Source organism: Molothrus aeneus, chromosome 3, assembly GCF_037042795.1.
Source record: "Molothrus aeneus isolate 106 chromosome 3, BPBGC_Maene_1.0, whole genome shotgun sequence".
Classification (NCBI taxonomy): Eukaryota; Metazoa; Chordata; class Aves; order Passeriformes; family Icteridae; genus Molothrus; species Molothrus aeneus.
In genome coordinates this window covers 4845341-4865596 of record NC_089648.1, presented here as the reverse complement: position 1 = coordinate 4865596, position 20256 = coordinate 4845341, and the positions used below count along the sequence as shown (strand labels likewise).

At 40.5% G+C, this 20256-nt stretch overlaps 1 protein-coding gene across 1 annotated transcript in view; it reads right to left on the bottom strand.

Moving 5' to 3' along the window:
* PSME4 (proteasome activator subunit 4) overlaps positions 1 to 20256 on the bottom strand; it is a 44902-nt gene that overhangs the window by 11517 nt on the left and 13129 nt on the right. The window contains exons 7-35 of the mRNA XM_066546072.1: positions 18497 to 18571; positions 18262 to 18384; positions 17767 to 17859; positions 16583 to 16848; positions 14912 to 15098; positions 14156 to 14245; positions 13134 to 13198; positions 12875 to 13025; positions 11659 to 11757; positions 11234 to 11303; positions 10753 to 10820; positions 9133 to 9348; positions 7836 to 7993; positions 7130 to 7225; positions 6508 to 6563; positions 5911 to 5967; positions 5665 to 5720; positions 5484 to 5582; positions 5335 to 5397; positions 5084 to 5179; positions 4594 to 4725; positions 3851 to 4060; positions 3582 to 3718; positions 3298 to 3351; positions 2662 to 2791; positions 1947 to 2028; positions 1494 to 1647; positions 872 to 941; positions 312 to 437 (exon numbers count right to left, since the gene is read on the bottom strand). Coding sequence (XP_066402169.1) covers positions 312 to 437; positions 872 to 941; positions 1494 to 1647; positions 1947 to 2028; positions 2662 to 2791; positions 3298 to 3351; positions 3582 to 3718; positions 3851 to 4060; positions 4594 to 4725; positions 5084 to 5179; positions 5335 to 5397; positions 5484 to 5582; positions 5665 to 5720; positions 5911 to 5967; positions 6508 to 6563; positions 7130 to 7225; positions 7836 to 7993; positions 9133 to 9348; positions 10753 to 10820; positions 11234 to 11303; positions 11659 to 11757; positions 12875 to 13025; positions 13134 to 13198; positions 14156 to 14245; positions 14912 to 15098; positions 16583 to 16848; positions 17767 to 17859; positions 18262 to 18384; positions 18497 to 18571 — 3279 coding nt within the window. The remainder of the gene's footprint in view (positions 1 to 311; positions 438 to 871; positions 942 to 1493; positions 1648 to 1946; positions 2029 to 2661; positions 2792 to 3297; positions 3352 to 3581; positions 3719 to 3850; positions 4061 to 4593; positions 4726 to 5083; positions 5180 to 5334; positions 5398 to 5483; positions 5583 to 5664; positions 5721 to 5910; positions 5968 to 6507; positions 6564 to 7129; positions 7226 to 7835; positions 7994 to 9132; positions 9349 to 10752; positions 10821 to 11233; positions 11304 to 11658; positions 11758 to 12874; positions 13026 to 13133; positions 13199 to 14155; positions 14246 to 14911; positions 15099 to 16582; positions 16849 to 17766; positions 17860 to 18261; positions 18385 to 18496; positions 18572 to 20256) is intronic.

Genomic DNA, 20256 nt, shown 5'->3' with positions numbered 1-20256 from the left:
TCAGCATCTATCTAAAACACTGTCTTCCCAAGAACATCATAGAATTGTCAAACATTTGAGTTTGAGTGTGCAGAAAGTGAAATTACTTTGCCTTTTTTAAGAGCATTATACACCAGTGTCCTTCAGACCACTACAGTACTCTAAATATGTTTCCCTAAGTAGTTAATCAGAAGAGAGGATTAATAGAACTACCCAGAGCAGCTTTAAAAATCAATGTTTTGCAACAGTATGAGCCCAGAAGTCTTTGGCTTTTCCATGCTCTGGGAATTGTCTACAAAATGAGAGCAATTTAGTGATTGAACTCTCCTTACCTTGAAGAGGCAAAATCTGCGAGGATTAAATTTGTCCTTTCCCTTTCTGTCTTCTAAAGACAAAAATTTTATTAACTGCTCAACAAACTTGGGATCAGAAAAGTGATCATATATAATTTGTTCCTCCTGTAATAGGAAGAAAAAAAAAAGGATTAGCTTTGAGGTGTTTGCTTGTCACAGTGATACCCCAGTCTTTACAAGTCCCATGTTTCATTTGCATTCTCAAGGAAAGAAATGTCTTGCTTATCAATTTCCCCTTTCATTTTATAGGGAATTACCACAACCCCTAAAAATCATTCCTTCCCACTGTCATTAATGACCTTGTTCTCAAGTCTGATCATGATTTGAAAGGGAACAAGAAAGTGCTCATTAATACAATTATTCCATGATCCCCGAGAGAAAAGCAGCAATACATTAAAATAACAACTCCTTCCGGTATGCTGACACAATAAGAATTAGAAAAATACAATTAAAAGCATCTTGTGGGGGTCTCCACATTAATCTTAAGAGAAGAAAGGAGAAGTACTATTAAAACAAACCCACAAACTTTCAACTTTTACCTCTGTCAGCTCATCTCTCCTTCGCCCAAGTTTTGGTTGCTGCTCAGCTGGAGCATAAACTGTCATAGTTCTGAATATTAAAAACAAAAGATAAATAATAAAAAGCTAAAATAAAAAATAAAAATAGAAAGCAACAACATGTGCTAGTGTATGTTCTCAATATTAAATAGAACTTATCCACAACTCCAAAAGACTGAAATTTAAAGAAGAAAATCTACAACAGAATAGTTTGTTATTGAAGGTTTTGCTATACAAGCAATCCAGAATTATTAGGGATAGAATACTCCACATATATCTAATTCCCAATATGAGTATTTCATTTTAACAGCAGCAGTTTAACAGCCATGTGGAATTTATGCCTATAACCCATATAGAGAGAAATGGGTAGAAAAGAAACAATAAACAAAAAGCCCCAAACCAACCAACACAAAACCCACCCAGAAATGGTACAACAAGCAAGGAGCACAAAGGAAAAAACTGTATTTTTTTTTGTTGTTGGTTCAATCAAGTTAAATACATATCTATAAGGAAAACTAAAAATCATAATAAACCAGGATTTTATTTCCCACAGAATTTTTCCTGCTGACTCTCCCAGCTCCACCTCAATGCTAATGGTACTCACTGGGGCCAGGTGTAATATCCCCAGTGTGTTTTCTCCACAAAGCAGCAGGACTCCCAGGCTTCCTTGCTCTTTGGTAGGCTCTGGCTGTTGTAGTGCAGCCACTGGTTGTCAGCTCTGTCACCAGCTTGGATGCTGGAAGGCTTCAGGGTCCCACCTGATCCAAGAGGAAAATCAAAATTAACATGCATAAAAATACATCAAAATTTAAAAGGAGACATACAAATGGTTCTCACAAGGTTTTCGGAGAGGAAATAACCCCAAAGGCAAAAAAAAGCCACAAACTGAAAAATTGCCAATTATACTACTTCTGTATCATATTTACTTATTTTCTTAGAACATTAACAACCAGGGAGAAAAGAAAAGATCCTGATTCTATGTTTAATTTAACCAGAAAAGCTTTGAAAAACATTTTAGGATAAATGTAAGATATGTCTTATATTAAATAAAACGTACTTATTTCGTAGGGGCAGATGGGCACTTTCTTGTGTGGTCTCTTAAGCTGCTTAAGAATCCCAGCCACAGCTGAGATGGCCACCTAAAGAAAAGTAAAAAATGGGCATTAATGTATTCATTCCATACATTTCCCTCAGAAGGATGTGGGTCATCATCCCTAAAAAAAACACTGAATGCTGGAAGGAAATAAGGAAATAATCCCGGATAATACTAAGGAAATAACCCTGGTTCTTTCAGGGGATACAGGACATGAATTACTTTACAGGCCAGAAAACTCTCACTAATAATTTTGTTTTAATAATTTGAATTTAATATTGTTTTAATAATTTTTTGGGGGAAAAGAAGGTTTGTTTTGAGCCTCACTGAGGCAGCAACAGAACAAACGAAACACATTGATGGCTCCCTTCAAATAACAAACTGCAGGTGGCAAAAGCAGCCATCTGCAAAAGAAATTCTGCAAAAGAACTCTGAAATAAACAAGAAGTCAGCCCATCCCACATCTTCACAGTTTACAGATTTACACATGTCACACTACAGCACTGCCAAGATTGCCATTTCTTGGACTGGGAGTTTTGTACACACGTGCGTGGCTGGAAGGTGGGGGGGAGGGAGTTCCACCTCAGTTTTTGTGGTTTATCCCAGCAAAACCCCATGAGCACTTGATGTAAAGCCCAAAGAGCTGCAGACCCAGAGGAAATCCTTCTCCTGGGCTCACCTTCCGAACCACGATGGCGTCATGGTTGAGACACTGCACGAAGAATTTGATGGCACGGGGGGGCAGGATCCTGTCATCCCTCAGAAGCAGGGACAGGAAGCCAATGCTTATGTGTTCAAACTTCCAGGGCCTGAAAAAACCCCAAATATTCAAAACAGAGTGTAAATAACAAAGTTTATGTACTGCTTTTACTCAGAAGTGATTACATGTGTTAAGATTATGGAAATACATAAATTAATGGTACTGCTGTAATCAATGAGCTTAACTCATTTTGGGAAACCTCCAGTGTTCTAGGAACACACAGGTGGAAAAATATAAAATACCTATAGGGACATTATTTTACAAGTTTTTTAACACAAATACTATGGGAACAATTAGAATCTATTCTGATGACAGTATCACAGACAGAATCAGAGCTTTTTAAATTAAAAAAATATTAAAAACCTCAGTAACAGGCCAGACTAATTAAGAAAAAAGCTGAACTCCAAGATGTGATGATGCTTTATATTAACAAATCAAGCTCCCAGTGCAAGTAAGTCCAAGACCAGGGTAACTGTCCTCCTGGATACTGATCCATGCAACCCCCTCCAATCCACCCCCAAAAAATGCTTTCATGCACAAAAAAGGGGGACTTACAGATTTCTCTGTTCCACACAGTCCAGCAGCATGTTGACCAAATTTTCATAGTTCCTGAGAGAAAAAGAGGGAGTTACCAGCCACATGGTACTGAGACATCCATTGAAAACTAGAGGAAAAGTTCCTCAACAAAAGGTGTGTGAAGGTAAAAAAGGAAGAGGCAAAGAGCAGATAGAAGTGTAGAGAAAAGATCCAGAATGTCCAAGGATTGTTGGGCTGCATTTTTCAGTTTAACCACTTTGGATGATGACATTTAATGTGCAGTTCAAGGAAGCTGAACTCACCTCAGAGCCTCAGCATTCTTCTCCTTCTGTCGCTGAATCCCCAACTGAATTTCCTCTGATCCCAGAGCTGGGAACTCTGAATTTGGCTGTCCTGACTTCTGCAGCAGAACAGCCACCTCCATGCACTTCTCTGGAACCTGTTGATGGACAGTGCAAAGATTTAGGATTTGAACTTACAACTTTTTAATGTCTCTGCTTTGGAATCAGCAGAGTACAGAATTTCCTTGTCCATACAGACAAGCCTGAACACCAAGGAATTGATCACTCACTGCAAAATCCAGCCCAATGGTTTCATACTGCCGATGGATTTTCTCTGCCAGGTCATCAAAGAGTCTGACAATGGATGGTTTTTCCAAGGACATGGCTTTGCTAAGCCCAGAAGAGACAATTGCTGGCCATGTCTGTGCTATACAATCCCAGTCGTGCAGATTGGCCAAGCAGACCCCGCTGTGGTTCCCAAGCAGACAATATAAGGCACCCTGTGGGATGGAGGATGGGGTTTGGGAAGGTTAAACTCAGCTCATCTGTGAGATCAACACATGCACCCACACAGAATAAAAATTCAGCTACCAAATCATGAAAATGTCCATAAACATTCAGCCTCACAGTGCAAAATCTTCAGTAATTTGACAGAATCCTCTTCATTTAATGAGATTGGAAGCCCTGCCAATTAATTTATCCACAGATTGGCTGCCTGATTTCTCAATTATGTTAGAGAAGATGATTCACAACTGCTTCACCTTGACTACAGCTTCTCAATTTCCATTCCATAACTTAAAAATAGGTGCTAACTCACATTTTGGTAATACCTGAGCACACAGGGAACATATTTTAACATAATATTTCTCTTGAAAATAGATCTAATGCAAATAATTCCTTCCACCAGTCATGCCTATTAGCCATGAAAATAGCAGTCATGCTGATAAACAAGCAAATCCCACTTTCCCCATTAAAAATTCTCATCTAAACACTTCCAAAAGACAGCCACAAAACCAAGTTAATGAGGCAGTACTTTAAATTGCTTCTGAGTGACATCTTGCCGATCAGGACGCAGGAATTCCAGAACTAAGGGAATGATATCTCTGCAACAGAAATTGTAGGTTCCCAGAGCTGTGAAGAATGCTTGCTGAGCTTTACTTCTGACCTGAAACAAAAAAATTTATTAGATAAAAGTAACATCCTCATCCATTTCAGTTATTTATGCATAAAGTTTTTATCATGTATTTGTGCACAGAAACAAAATTATTTGTGGAAGGTTGTAAACACCCCACCCTGTTTATAAAATCCTACTTCTTGTTTCTGGCATTTACATGAGAACAGCTACAAAGTTACAGAAGATTCTCTATGTTGCCAGAAAGGAGGTGTTTTTAAGCACATTTGAAAAGCAAACAGCAAACAGAACAACAGATTTAGGATGTAGAATCACTTGAAGAGACCAACAAAATACTCCATAAATTTAAAAGGGGCTCAGTTTACTCAGTTTAAAAGGGGCTGCTCCTCACCTGCCCATAAGAACTCGTGGACAAACACAGAAGGTCCCTGATCATCTCCTGGTGGGAAGTTTTGTATTCACAGCCTTCCATCGTCAGAGTTCTCAGCTGAATCCATGGGAAGCACAAAGAAAGGACAGATTGTTTTTTACATTTCACACATATAAAAACACCAGTGCAGGAATACTGTTATGATGACATTTAGCTAACTATGCAATGCAGCTTTTCAAGCAAATTAGTGGGGATTGAAAGGGAAGAATTACCTCATGCTGCAGCATAACCCTGTCGATCAGCAAGGCTCTGATGTGCTGTTTCTTTCCTTGAAGCTGTAAAAAAAGGCATCCTTTGGGTTAGATTTCAGTATCAGATCTGCAAACCAGGAATCAAAGCTTCACAAAGCCAAGTCACTGACCCTGTTCTCCATTGATTTTTTCACTAGATTGAAGCTTTTCCATCGTGAATCAAACTCATGCTTGTGAGACCCTTGGAACTGCAAAACATCACTGATAATCTGTGGAAAGAAAGAGAGGATAAGAGTGATTGTTTTCCAAAACAAACCATGTGGCCTTAAGTTTTACAAATGTAAAACATACCTTTATTATTAAAAACAACGACTTGGTATCATCTTCTGAATTATCAAGAATGTAACCTACAGTTGGGAGAAATGAAATGTATAATCAGACAAGGAAAAGAGCTTTAAAAATTAGCAATGATTTTGTTTCTGCAAAGCTTAACTTTCACAATTTACAGGCAAAGTAAACAACTACAATTTCCTCATCTATAAAATCATACTGAAGTATGACAGAGTTGGTTTTAATTACAGGAGTGGTCAAACTTACGCAGCAATTTCCTCGTAACCCTTGCAATTGTTTCTCTGTAATTCTCCCTGGATAAATCTAAAAGAAAACAAAACATTTTCTGTTAATCATACAACAGCATAAAAAGCAATTTATTGTGGAAAGCCAGAGCAGACTATTCAGAACTAGCAGTATGAAGTATTATAAAAACAACCATTTGTTACATCTAAGGGCACGACTTTCATCAGTTTATCACCTCAGCTGCTTGGGGTTTATAGCTACACAACCTTCTTTATCTGCCTTGACAGTCAGTTTTATTTCTAAAGTTCAGGCAGTTCATTTAGCCTATGGGAACTGAGGAACATGCAGAGCTCCCCTCCTCAGCCAGATCTGTATCTCGTGTATCACTGCTGAAAACGAAACTGTGTGTACACAGAACTCTGATGGTGGGTCATAAAAACCCATTTCCATGAAGAGAAGAATCAAAATTATGGTCTCCAAAAGAACCCATTGTTTTTACAAAGAAAAACCAAAAACAACGCAACCCAAAACCAAAACAAAAAACCCAAAAAAAACCCCAAAACCAAACCAAAAAAAGCAACAGTTAGAGCCTACCTGAACAGACAGGGATCTACTCACCATATTCAACACCGGTGTACAGCTTTGTCTCTTCTAAAGACACCAGACTTGGGACCCTGCATGAAAATGAATTAAGTATTACTACACATGACACAAATAATGAGGTATGTGCATTTCACTGGCATTTAATTAATTTTAAGTTAAATTTCATAGCTGTAGCACATAGACTTCTGGATTTAGTAATAGTGCGTCTTAGTTCACACATTTATAAATTAACCATTTCATGGTTAATTTAATGGATTAATTTAATTAAATTAACCATTTAATGGTCTGACCCTTTGGGTCAGACTTTGTCAGAGGCAGGGACACCATAAAGACACCTTGAAGCCAGAATTTTGACTTCCCAGTTAACAGAACCTCATCAGTTCTATTAAACAGGCAGAATTTGGTCTGTCAAACCTGTGAACACACTCACAGAAGCACACACGGCTCCCTGTTGTAGGGAAGGACAGGAGAGTTGGAATCCTTTCCTGACAAGTGAATTTTCTGTATCTTGGTATTTACAATGAGTGTTCCCTAAAAGCAGCAGTTGTGTGACAACAGCAGTAAGAAAGCACTAAAACCCAGCATGAAGGAGCACAATCACTGAGATTGTTTGGGATACAAAATAAATGTTACTTACAGATGAGCCACCTTTTCTCCTTTGAGAGGAGGCAGAATGTTCCCAGAGCCAATCAGGCAGTTGTGCACAATGGCAAGACACTGCTGCACATCATCTCTTAAACAAAGAGGAAAACCTGGTTACTTATCTGTTAATTGCTTGAAAATACACAAATGACAAACCACATATTTTTGGTGAAGTTTTATGGAAGGTTTTTCTTTAGTTTCATCAGTTCTAAACACAGAAGGAAGCACTGCAGAAATCAAGCTGGGCTTTTCTGAGGCAATCTAATTTGTTTACAAACCCCAATATTTAACTTCATTTTCTGGAAAACATGGGCAATTTTAGATTTCAAAACTGTGCAGGTAAGATAAACTAATGTGAAAACTGCTTTGAAGAATTTTATTTAAATCTCAGCTAAAACCTATGAAATAACTCCTTACCCCAAGGCCAAGACAATTCCTTCAGTCCATGGGAAGGATGAGGGAATACGTAAGGAGTGAATATTTTACAGTGTGAAGATAAATTAAAATGCAAAATGTGAACACCTTCTTTCCTGTGTTACTTGAAGGAAATCTTGATGCTATCTCAGCTGAAGTAGGAGCTTTGGAAATCTTAAAATAACATCAAAGTGCAACATTATAGTATTTTCCTCTCAGTTTTTGTACTGCCTGTGTGACTGGCAAGAACTATTAGGAATGGCTACATGCACCTTTCTTCATCCTACCTGGACATCTCCAGCTCTCCAAGTGCATAGAGCTCCAGCCTGGTGAGCTCAGGCTGCAGGAATGTATCCAGCAAATAAAAAGCAAAGTTTATTTCCTCAGATGAAGGAACGTGCCACTGGATGTCCAAGTTCCACAGGTCACCTGGCTTACCCCAGTCCTGCAGCAAATAAAGATGCTTCTTATTAATCAAGCTATTTGAATTGTGTTTTTTAAAAAAAAACAGCATTTAATATTATTAAAAAACCCCCAAACACATGGGAACTGACTGCTGCTATAAAGTAAAGTAGTTATCCTGACAAGTCTAGGAAAAACACCATTACCATAAAATAAAACAGCAATCCCAATCCCATGTATGCTGACACATAGCTAGAAAATAACACATCTCTGAAAGCACTAAAAGGAGAAGGACTGCACTGGTCTAATTGAAATATAACTTAATTATTCCTTTGACTGGATATAAAGTCAGACACATTCTTAAGTACAACTCAGACTTTTCATACTCCCATAGAGAACAGCAAAGTCATTGTGAACTTTTTCAGTTTCAGAGGAAGAATTTAAAATGACTGTTTGATTGTCAGTTTTTTGGGGGTTTGTTGACTTGTTTGTTTTGTTGGAGTTTTTTGGTGCTTGGCATTTGGGACATTTTTGCTTGTTTTTAAATGATTAAGTGGCCCAAATGGATGTCCCCATCAGTTACAAAACTGGACTAGCTTTCAGTAACAAGAGATTATTTGCAATTGGGAATTATGTAAAAACACTTTTCAGCAAAATGCAGTTGTATATTGAAACAAGCCAGTTGAAAATTGCTGCCTTTAAGCTGGAATATTGATAAATTGATCTCAAAGTCTTAACAGCAGAGCAGCACATGACTTCTGACAGTTTCAGTAACTTTTAATATTGCCACTTGTGCTTTCATTTTATCTCAAGCTCATGGTAGAATCATTATTTGTCATTCTGCTGACCTGTAAAACACCACATCTCCTTGCTGTGTATTAACTTACTGTAATCATGCAATCATGGTAAAAAACACACATCACAAACCACCAGGAAGTCATATAAACTACTCAAAACTATAAAACTACTCAAACAACAGTCAGTATTCATTTTTTGCTACCAATATACTTTAAATCAATTGTCATTTGCTCTCTATTTCAAAGCCCAAAGCATCACTTCCCATTGGTGCTACCATCATCCAGAAATCTCCAAATAAAACCATAGAGCGTACGACCGCTTTTAAAATAAAACAAACCAACAAAAAGTCAAATCCTCTAATCCTAAATAAATGAAAATCCTTGCCTTGATAGGAAAGTATTCAGAAAGAGGCTTGTCAAAGCCACCTGGCACACTGCAGTACTCTGTGGGGTAGATAAGTGTAGCAGAACGAAGAAGATGGTGCAGTAGGTTACAAGACAGAATGTAACCCTGCTTACAGGTTAAGTGTAGGGTGCGCTGCAGTATCTTCCCAAACTGCTCCCTGTACAGTAGCAGCTTCTTGCCATCCACTCGAGTGATCTGGGGGCACAGAGAGACATTGCAAACATCAGGCTGCTCCTGCAGGGCTGGACAGGGTCACCCTGCTCAGCCCAGTTGGGCCAGTGGAGGGGAAGATGAAACAGGAAAGCCTTATAAATATGATTGTCTGGCAAAAGATTGAGAATATAGAAACTATAAACGAGATTGAAATGAAAGCAAGCTTTGAGATCCCTCAGTTACTGAACAACAGGAAAACAATGGTGTGGCTGGCTGAAGGTGATCCCCTTTTGATGAAACAATTCCCTCTGCTTGCAGACAGGCCCAAGGGTCAGAGCAGACCCCACTAGCTCAGCAGAAGGGCTCCAAAGAGGAGTTTTTAGGGTTTAAAATGTAACACTGTATGGTAATGTAATGATTCTTACAGGCTGTATGTAAATGCTATAGGATTTGTATATTGTACTAGATTGGTTAATGAGAATTAGAATATTCAACACAGAAGAAGATTTATTGTACTGTAACAGGAACCTTGCGCTCTTACCTTTTTTACTCCCTTACCCTTTTACTCTCTTACCCTCTCATCCTCTCTACCCCTCTCTTCTCTCGGGCCTGCTCTGAGCTGTGGCTGGCAGCTCCCAGCAGGCCCCTGCACCCAGGCCTTGGCAATAAACCCCAAGTTCCCAAAGGCCCCTGCACCCAGGCCCTTGGCAATAAACCCCAAGCTCCCAGCAGGCCCCTGCACCCAGGCCTTGGCAATAAACCCCAAGTTCCCAAAGGCCCCTGCACCCAGGCCCTCTGCAATAAACCCCAAGTTCCCAAAGGCCCCTGCACCCAGGCCCTTGGCAATAAACCCAAGTTCCCAAAGGCCCCTGCACCCAGGCCCTTGGCAATAAACCCCAAGTTCCCAAAGGCCCCTGCACCCAGGCCCTCTGCAATAAACCCCAAGTTCCCCAACCTGGCTTCAGAGATCTCTCATCTTCATTCATCCTGACCATCCTACCCCCCGGTGCTCCTACAGGCCAGGCTCCATTCTCCAGCTCCCACTGAATTGATGCTTCCATGGCTGCTAGAAAAGTTTCAGTAATGCCATCTGCTTGACCCCATCCTGAATTTTCTAGCAATACTTCTGTATTTTCTTAAATTAACTTTAAAATATTTCTATTTACCAAAAAGCTTCTTATGTTTCTCCCTGCATTGATCCCTGTTCTTTCACTCCCCCTCAATAATTGCTTTAATTTCATCCCACATGCAACACTGTGTTTATTTGCTTCAAACAACAGCCACTCATGTTGCATTCAAAATTAGGTAAAAACCAGAAGCTCTCCAGTACCATTCACATAACATTTACATTGTTTTAATATAAGTTTATATTTTTTCTCCTTTTAGGGGCAGGATTAAGCAGAATGCAGTGACACACAGGCACAGGAAGAACATTTTTGGGAATACCTCTGATAAAAGCTGAAGATTCCAGAGCAGCTCCTTATCTAGTTCTTCATCATGTAACACATCATCATCTAGAGGAACAAGGGATAAGCACTGCTGTCACCACACTGCAGCCAGGTTTTCCAAACAAGCTGCATCAGAATCCAGATTCTTCCATCCCAAAACCTGACTCCCAACCCTCCAACTCACGCTGCACCCATGTCCAGCTGAAAGTCACTTTAGCTGATATACCATCCTGAAATTGAGGAATGTCTGCAGACATTTCAAACTGCCACATTTTAAAGGAATCATGGTCTTGTAGCCAGACAGATTTTGGCCTTGAAATTACGCAATTGTTACTTTAGGTTTTTTAGAGAGAACAATGGATTTGTCCGTTGCTGAGATGAACTTGTGAAAAACATCTAAAGTTTTAGATATTCTTTTTATGCTTAACCAAAACCAACCCAAAAGCAAGCCAGTAACACAGGAAATGTTAGGAACTTACTGCCTGTGAGGTGAGTTATGACATTGCAGCAATGTGGTACAAAAAGCTTCAAGGACTCCTCAGGGCGGCACTGCAAACAGCATCACAAAAAGTCCATTTAAAACAAAATATCTGAGGCAGCTCAGCACACACACTGATAAACATCTAAGACTAGATTGCATCCCAACTCCAATTCAACCTAGAGGCAGCCTGACTGCATGATTCTCAGTCAATAAAAACTAAATTTAACATAAATGTAAGGTAAATACTGTGTGAATTAACCTCCTGAAATGTTGCTATATGCAACAAGCCAATTTTAGAAGACATAATATTAAGAGTCACCTGTATTGACATGAAGAAAATACAGATATTACACAGGAAAAATCAGCAGCATTAGCTATTTTCTTTTTTAAAGAGGGAGTGAAGTTAAGAGGATTTTCTCTCACTTTTACTGCAGCTCGGCACATATCGGCAACCATCCGACCAGCAACTCTTGTCTCAAATATATTTGAAACAGCAAAGTTAAAAACCTTCTCCAAGGCAACCTAAAAATGAGGACAAAAAGATGGAGGTTGCTTTAAAAAAAAAAAAAACAAAACAAATTAGGTATCCCAAAATGTTTAATGTTACAAAGAAGGCACTATCTCTACACAACCCTGTGTTTTTTTAAACCAAAAACCCACAGTCCACACATTAAAAAAAAAAAAAAAAATCAGAATAGAGAGCCAGAGAAAGCAGCTCTGTGGAAAGCCTGAAATGTTCTCTTTGGGAAGAGAGGAGGTGGATAACTCTTGATGACTAATATAAGTTTAGGGTAATTCTGGAAAACTACACAGAAAATGTTTTCCAGGAATAAGTCACAGGCTGATGACAGGAAAACTTATTGCACATGTCACAGTGAAGGAAAGCCAAGACATCCCTCAGTTAACAAGTAAATAGGGAATTAAATAGCAACTATTTAAGTAGTTTTAAAGCAGATTATTTCCATCCAACACTTGCAAGGCAAGCTCAACTATATGCAATGTATATCCCTTGAATACTTTAATAATGGACAAACAGGAAAATACAAATGAAATACTTAATGACAATGAAGAATTAACTTAAGACTTGCATTTACCAAAAGGTTCTAAACACAAATCATACCCAAGTGCCAATGTTCAAAATGTTACAAAATTTGCCATCTCCAAGTATATATTTATTTCAACAGAAATATGGGAAAGAAGGGAAAAGAAGTTGTCCATGTAATAACCTGGATTCTCCACCCTCTCCCTCTGAGTTATTTTAGTCCAGGTAATTTTTCTGATCCCATTAACCACACAGCTCCTTGAACAGGAGGGAGGGGGAGAGAAAAGGAAATCAGGGGCTTGAGTGGGTCAGCCTTATCAAGACAGGGAAATCCATAACCTAAACTGTTACAGGGATACAATAAACTGTCGGAATGATTTCTTTTTGTGTTTATCATCAGTTTGCAGGAGAGCTCTGTAGGGATGTAGACAAAATCATGAACCAAACTGACATGAATTCAAGCTGCCCCCTCAGCCCTTCCCCTGGTTAAATGTGGAAATTCACATTCACAAAGGAAAGAAGGATTTGAATGCACCAGTTGCTGTCAACCCAAAATTAAGTTTTCTAAAAGAGATGAAAAGCCCATGTTCTACATACCTTAAAGATATCCTTTGAACACTGGGTAAGGATTGTACTGAAAGTAGAAGAGAGACCCAGTTCCACCAGACTCTCCAAATGAGTCATTTTCTCTGTTTCAGTCTCCTCTCTGGTTTGTTCTAATGTGCTGCTCTCTATAAGTCCAAAACATCTACACAAATAACCCAAATAAGTGCAGAGTTAGTAAGTGAAACTGCAAAGTTTTTATAATAAAAAGAGTTCTCCATGAAAAGCTTTCCCCTATCCTTAGTTCACTCACCTATCCATAAACTGCAGCACAAAATCCTCAAATTCAGCAGATGCAGAGCACAATTCTCTCTCCACCTACAGTTTTCCAACACAAAGGAAACACACAAGGTTGGCTTTCATTAAGGAAACAAAGATTATTTCCTATAATAACTACTTCCAATGTCCAAGTGAGAACATCCTCCAGTGCATTTCCCACCATACAGACTCAAGTGCTCCATGAAACAGTTTTTACAGGTTCCTGACACTGTCCTGTCCCAATTTCCTGGCCTGGATGTGTATCCAAATAACCCCTCTGGTGAAAGCAGGTCTGCCTCCATGGATACAACCTTTGGCCTCACCACTGATCCTCCTTTGCAGCAGGAGGTCAGCGAGTGCCAGGGTGCTGCCAGACCTGCTCTCCTGGCAGAGATTTACATTAAACATCCACTGAAAAAACTCCTCTTCGTTTTTTTTGAGTGCTGCAGCTCTGGAGCAATGAAATTCACCATTTAATTTGGGCAACCTGCAGCTCTCTGACCTACAAAGTGTCCCAGCAGCAAACAGGTGTGGTGATAAGGGGGATAAAACTCACTGTCTAACGCTGTTACTATCTCCTGACTGGAAGAGATTAACCAATATCTGGAGGGAGAGCAACAGCATCTCAACCAGGGAAGGGAAACAGGACTTGAAAGAGGAGCGGGGGTTTCTTTAGGAAGAAAACAGCCCTGAAAAACGAAGGAAAAAACCCATCTAATGCACTATTTAAAATAACTACAGAGTCCAATATCCTCCTCAAGGCAGGGAAAGCTCCAGATTAAATGACACCGCACAGGGCCCTGGGCAATTTAGTTTTGACATAAAAACATTAAATTGCCTGAATTTAACATTCTCTACAATGAGCTGTGACTAAGAACAACTGCTAAAGCATATCTGCACACTGGTATCAGCTCCACTGATAGAAACAAACAGGATTCATATCTTTGCATACACTTTGTATACAAAAATTAAATTGAAAACTAAGCTACAGCTTTTATACCAACCCAGCACTCTTACCTCTGTAAGATCATCTCTTTCTTGCAATACAGATGAACAATCTACTAAAGGCACCAGAGTAGAAAATGTTGCAATGAACTGGAATGTAATCTGTTGAGAGGTACAAACAGCTCTTTAATGAGTGTTACTGCATCTACAATCTACAGTTAAGGTATAGAACCATTTTTCAGGATCTAAAGAAAATTATACTAAAAAAAACAAATAAATCCAGAACTCAATTCTTCCACCCTAAAACTTCAACAGCTATTTCAGATTTCATATATAAAACTTAACAGGCAGCACTGTAAAAACAGTCTCAAATTTTTAAAGAGTGCAGCCATTATTTTGTGGTGAAGTTGAAAGCTACAAAACCCCAATATTTACATTGTTTTAAGTCAATTCATATGAATTTCTGAAAACATGGACTTTTATAACTTAATATAATGAAAACCCAGTAATAAAGGGCTTCCTTTTGATCTTAAAAGAGTAGGAATATTTACTAGGAGCTGTGGAGCAGCTATTTAATCCTGTTGTTCAGAACAGCTCAAAAAGTCAGTACAATGATTATCACAACTACTTTGCCCTGTTAATAATATTAAACTGCATTTGCCCTGTTGTTATATTCAATTTTTAGGAATAAAACTGTGCAGAAAAAAAAAAAAGGCTGACAAATTCTGGACACAGGAGTTACCTGCTTTCAGAAAAATATAAAATATTTCTATAGAAAACATGAGTTGGCTGGTTATCTTCTAAAGAAGGCAGTATTTGTACACTCACCATGCACTTGCTGAAGTCATTTGGGTCCACCCCAGGCAAGGCTCTCATCAGCAGAGGTAGCATGTGTGTGGGACCCTCAGGGAACCACTTCCCCCCGGACACCAGGCTCCGAGCCACTCCAATGACACAGCTCAGGGTGGCTGTGAGCTGATGAGGCTCTGTCAGGGTCTCAAGTGCAGGATATGTTCTGCAAAACACAAGAAGGAAATGTTCTGTGAAATGGGAGACAAACAGGTTGGCAACAGCAATGTTTCTAAAACCTTTAAAGAAAACAGAAGTGCACTGCACATGGCATTTTCTGCATTAAAGACAAAAAAAATTTCCATGTTTCCAAAATTGTTTTCTTATCATTTTCTGAAAGATTTAATATTGTTTTGTTACAATGCTCCTTCCATTGGACAAGTGCTATCCACCACTGGTTCAGGATTAAAGACCATCTGAGCAGCTGCAGCACAGGAATTAAGAAGTTCAGCCAAAGCTACCACGATTTCCCTGTTTGGACTTGGCAGCAATGCCAGCTCTGAGGTCCTTGTGACAAACATGAAAACGTGCCTTGGCTGCCTCTAAACAGAGAGGGGACCTCTTTACTTCATGCTACATTAAAGTCCAGACCTCTTCATCAAAACCTGGGAAGTTACTGTGATTTTTAAACCTTTTTTTTCCCCAACATTTAACACTTTTTAAGCAAACTGCATAACAACACTTCCTGCTGCTACCAAGAGCCTCCAGCTCAGACAGGAGTCACAGTGCTCTGCCCTACGTCACCCAGAGCACAGCTCACCCAAACCATCCGGAACTGCAGCCAAGGCAAACATTCCAGGGATAGTTTGAACTACAGAGGAGAAGTTGGGTCTGCTCTCAAAACAGAAAGGGAAGCCCTGCCCAGCACTGCTGCTCTGCTTGCAACTGCTGGGCTTGGGATGTTTTGCAGAAGAGTGGATTTATCAAGTTTTTACAAACAGCTGAGTCAGGGAGCTGTGGAACATGGGAAGGGCTCTTCAGTCAAACTCATTCCTCTGCTGTTTGGGTAAAGTACAAAAGGCTGCACAGGGAGCACAGATGGAAAGCTTTCAGTGGAGCAGGAAGGAGCACCATTTTCCTTTGGGAATTTCAGGCCTCAAGGCATTAGAAATAGTAAAAACCAAGTATTTCACCAGGGCACATGGTCTGGAAAGTACAGTCATCAATGCCAGTGATTTTAAAATTGTAACATGTTCTGAACCAAACAGAAATATAAAATTAATCTTTATTGCTACACAACCATCCCATGTATCTGGAACCCACCAGGTGGCTTATGAAAAAAGGATGCTTTTTCAACTGATCCACCCACTATCTGATACAAAATGCTCCCAGAAATGCAAGCCACCTGAGCACTGCCTACCCTAAAGCACACGAGCTGTCAACAGCTCCCAGAACTATGCCACTTGCCAGGTGTTTAAAAAAAAACCAACCAACCAACCAACAAATCAAATCAAATTAATTAAAAACTTGAGTTCTCTCTTACTCCCACTTTCTGACTGAGGTGATTGCTCAGGAGGGTGTATCAGCAGCTTCTCTCACTGCAGCCATTCATTCACAGCAAGCAATTCATTTATTATTTACTATGACTGCTCTTCCTATTTACATCTTGGGAAGGGCACGCGGATGTGGCAACGCTCCTCCTAAACTTACTTCTCAAGCACAGGTGGAATTACTAATTCAGGACGCATCAGTGCAAGGTTCTGCAGGGCTTGGGCAGCCTCCAGGCTTCCAGTTTTGCTGAACATTGCCAGGAGAACAGGCTGGATGATGCACTGCACGAAGTCTGTCACGTCCTGGTCCGTGAGCTTGTGGCTCTCGGGGACAGGAGTTAACCAGGTCACCTTCTTGTAGCGCTCGCGGTGCAGCCTCCTCACCACCCCGCTGGGCAGCCTCTGCAGCAGCTTCATCAGCTTGTTCTGGGAGCAGAGCAGAAATGCTGGTCAGTGCCTTGGCAGCAGCAGCACAACCTCAGCTGCTCAGGGCACAACAAAAAAATGAGTCAGTCTTGGAATTACACAACCACAATAAGGGAACGCTCAGAGGGGCTCTGAAATAAGATGTTCACAATTTGTCGCTAAACTTCGTCTCCCCAGCACTGTGCCTTATGATTTAAAAAGTAATGAAAACCACATAATTATACAGTCAAGAATCAAGATTATTTACGTAATTAGGATATCTCTGGGAGCATACTCTGCACATTCACACGTAAGCAAATACCCTGTTCAACAACAAGCCAGCTCCCCTGGCACTGCTGTGACCAGCCTTGCTGTTTTAATCCCTATTTTCCATCAGCTACCACAGGGAGATTCTTGCATTCTTTAACAGAAGATTCCACTAGTTACACCATCAAAAAATTATGTTTCAAACTAGACAATGCATTAAAAATCCTTTTTGCTTTGTTTAATAGAATCACAGAATGGTTTGGGTTGGAAAGGACCTCAAAGCTCATCCAGTTCCAACCCCCTGCCATGGGCAGGGACACTTTCCACTAGACCAAGTTGCCCCAAGGCCCATCCCAGATTTTCATAACTTGAAGGCAGTAGGTCAGCAAGGAAAAAGTGACATCACACAGGTAATACTGATGGTGTGTGTGAGCCTAATTTCAAGTGCCAAAAGACTTATTTTTCCTGGCTATATCCAAATTAGATGTCTTGTTCTGGACCTCTGCACTGACATGAGAATAGGAGTATGGCTTGAATGACAGTGCAGTCGTGGATCTTGATAATCCAAGGCTCCAAGCACCACACATCAACAGACAATCTGGAGCACACAGAGCTGACAGGTTGAAATCCCAGCCAAAGTTCTCATCTTGACACCCAAACCCCTTCACTCACCAGCCAGCGCCCGTTATTTGAGGGATGGTAGAAAGAGGCAATGCTATTGAACAAGCCAGACAAGTGCTTCTGCACCAGCTTACTTGGTCCACCCTGAAACCAATAAACCACAGAATTTTATCACACAGACCAAGATCAAATGAACAGGTAACAGCAGCACAAGGCACAGGAGTGTTCTCCCCACAGCAAGACTTCAAAGCAGCAAATCACATCCCACCCTCAGCTCAGCACTAAGAGCAAATTCTCTCCATCCCATCTGCTGAGGTTCACACTAAAACAGGTGCCTGTTCCTTTCCCAAATGCCACAGGCAGCAGCTGTGACACAAACCTTTCCAGCCCCATTCCATACTGACAGTGCAACAATGGACTTGGAAATGGAAAAAAAAGCCCAAAACTACACTTCTGCAGTGAGCTCAGCAGAACAAACATTCATCTTAAATATGTATTTAAATATTTGCATTAATTTTTGTTTCATTTTACGAAGTAGTTACTCACCATCATGGCTGTGATCCACATGACTGCATGTCCTACATCATAAGCATTTGTTAAGAATCTTGGAACAACAACCTGATTGCTTCCCACTGGCAGATTTAAACTCCTTAAAATCCTAGTAAAAATCTGACAGGAAAAAAAACACACATTGGATTAGAAAACTAATTTATGCCAAAGGTGTTTTAAAAAACCAAACCCACCAAGGAAGATAAGTGAGGCATATGAAAAGAGCACTTACCTTTGGTACATATGGATCCCAGTCTATGTACCCAATGTTGTCAGTGGCCAAGCGAGCAAAAAGATTGACAAGATGCTGAAAATAACCAGAAAAAAGGGAACATTCATTAGAATATATTGAGAATAAAAGATGCAAAGCCCTCCAGCTGCTTCACATACACAAGATAAAAGTTACCCATGGCACTAAAAGCACTTGGGAAAGGGGATTTCACTCCATCAGAACCACCAAGACATATTTCACTGGCCTAAAATAGCATTTATACAGAGACATGGAAGAAAATCCCACCAACTCATCCATCTAGCTTTTCCCAATATTTAGCTGTTTAGGACAATTAGTTCCTGCAGGATCCATCCTACTCAGTGTGTGCTGCTGGCTGCCACATTTGTGTGCTTTGGTTTAAACCCATCAGTGGCTTCTAAAGGTCACAGGCATCAGCTGTCAGCTGGGAGAGCAGCCTGTGACTGCCCATGAAGAATTAGACACTCCATCACCAGAAGACAGCCCCAGGAGTCAAAAAGGAACTGGAAGATGTCCTCAGGAAAGACAGATATCAGGGCTGAACAAAAAAATAGAAGATGAAGTCTCACTCCTGTGTCCTGATGATGAAAAGCACATCACCCACCAACTCTGCTCTACAGAGCTTCTCCAAATCAGGAAAGACCCACCAGGCTCTCGATGCTTCTATCAGTATTTTGAAGCAATGACAAAGCCAAAAGGAAGGGCCTTAAATAGTCCTGCCTAATTCTGAGGCAGATAGCCCAGAGGAACAGGTCACCTCTCAGGCTGAAGGACATGATAGCTCTGGAAAACCCCCAAGTTCAATCCAGGACATCAGACACAGCCTGAAGACAAGGGTTACATTTTCTTTAGTGATCTGCCTCTTTCATTTGGTATGAGGAAATACACATTGAAAAAAATCCTTACTATGCACACACAGAATAGATTCCACAGCTCCCCTTCAAACAGCAAGTCTAACTCCTGCCAAAGCAAGCTGAGGAAAAGCTTGCAGCATACAGAGGCTTAAACTGGATTGCAGAGTCAGAACCCATGTGTCTAATTATCTGCATCCCAACCTGATGGAATGAACCTGACTTTAGGAAATGGACACGACAGAAAAGCAAACAAGAAGTGAAAGCTTTGGGAAAAAAAGCAAGCAAACTGTCAGAATACAGTGGAAGAGGGAAAAAATACCAGAGATAACTTGTGAAAGGGTGCTGATGATTATTTGTTACACAGTTTGACAGAAACAAACTAAATCATGATGTCCAAGTGCAGGCTGCCACAGTTCTGTCAGAAGGAATAGACAGAATTATGGGTTTTTTGGGGGGGAGAAAGCCATCAGAAAAGTGTAAAAGTGAACACAGAATCTCAAAACCAGCTTTGGCATCACCAGTGTTTGAATCTGGACAACTGCCAAGTGCTGGGCCCAGGGCTGCCTCCCTGGATTTGTGATGGAAGGCAGGAAGGCCCATGAAACGTGTGACCACAGTGGTTTGGAAATCAGCTGTCTCCTCAGACAGGGGAAGTTCTCCCTGTGTATCCAGGCAGGAGATTAGTAAAAGGAGACAGATGGCCAATGAGCTTATGTTCATACTGAGCAGGGAAAGAAACTGGGGATAGGCCAAGTTTCACTGCAGCAAAGCCAAGGCACAGCTCAGCTGACACCAACAGCACCTGAGCTGCTGCTGGGGGCTGCCTCCAGACAGAGTTTTTCATTTCCCAGCTCTGGATCTCCTCACATGAGGCACACAGCAGGGGCA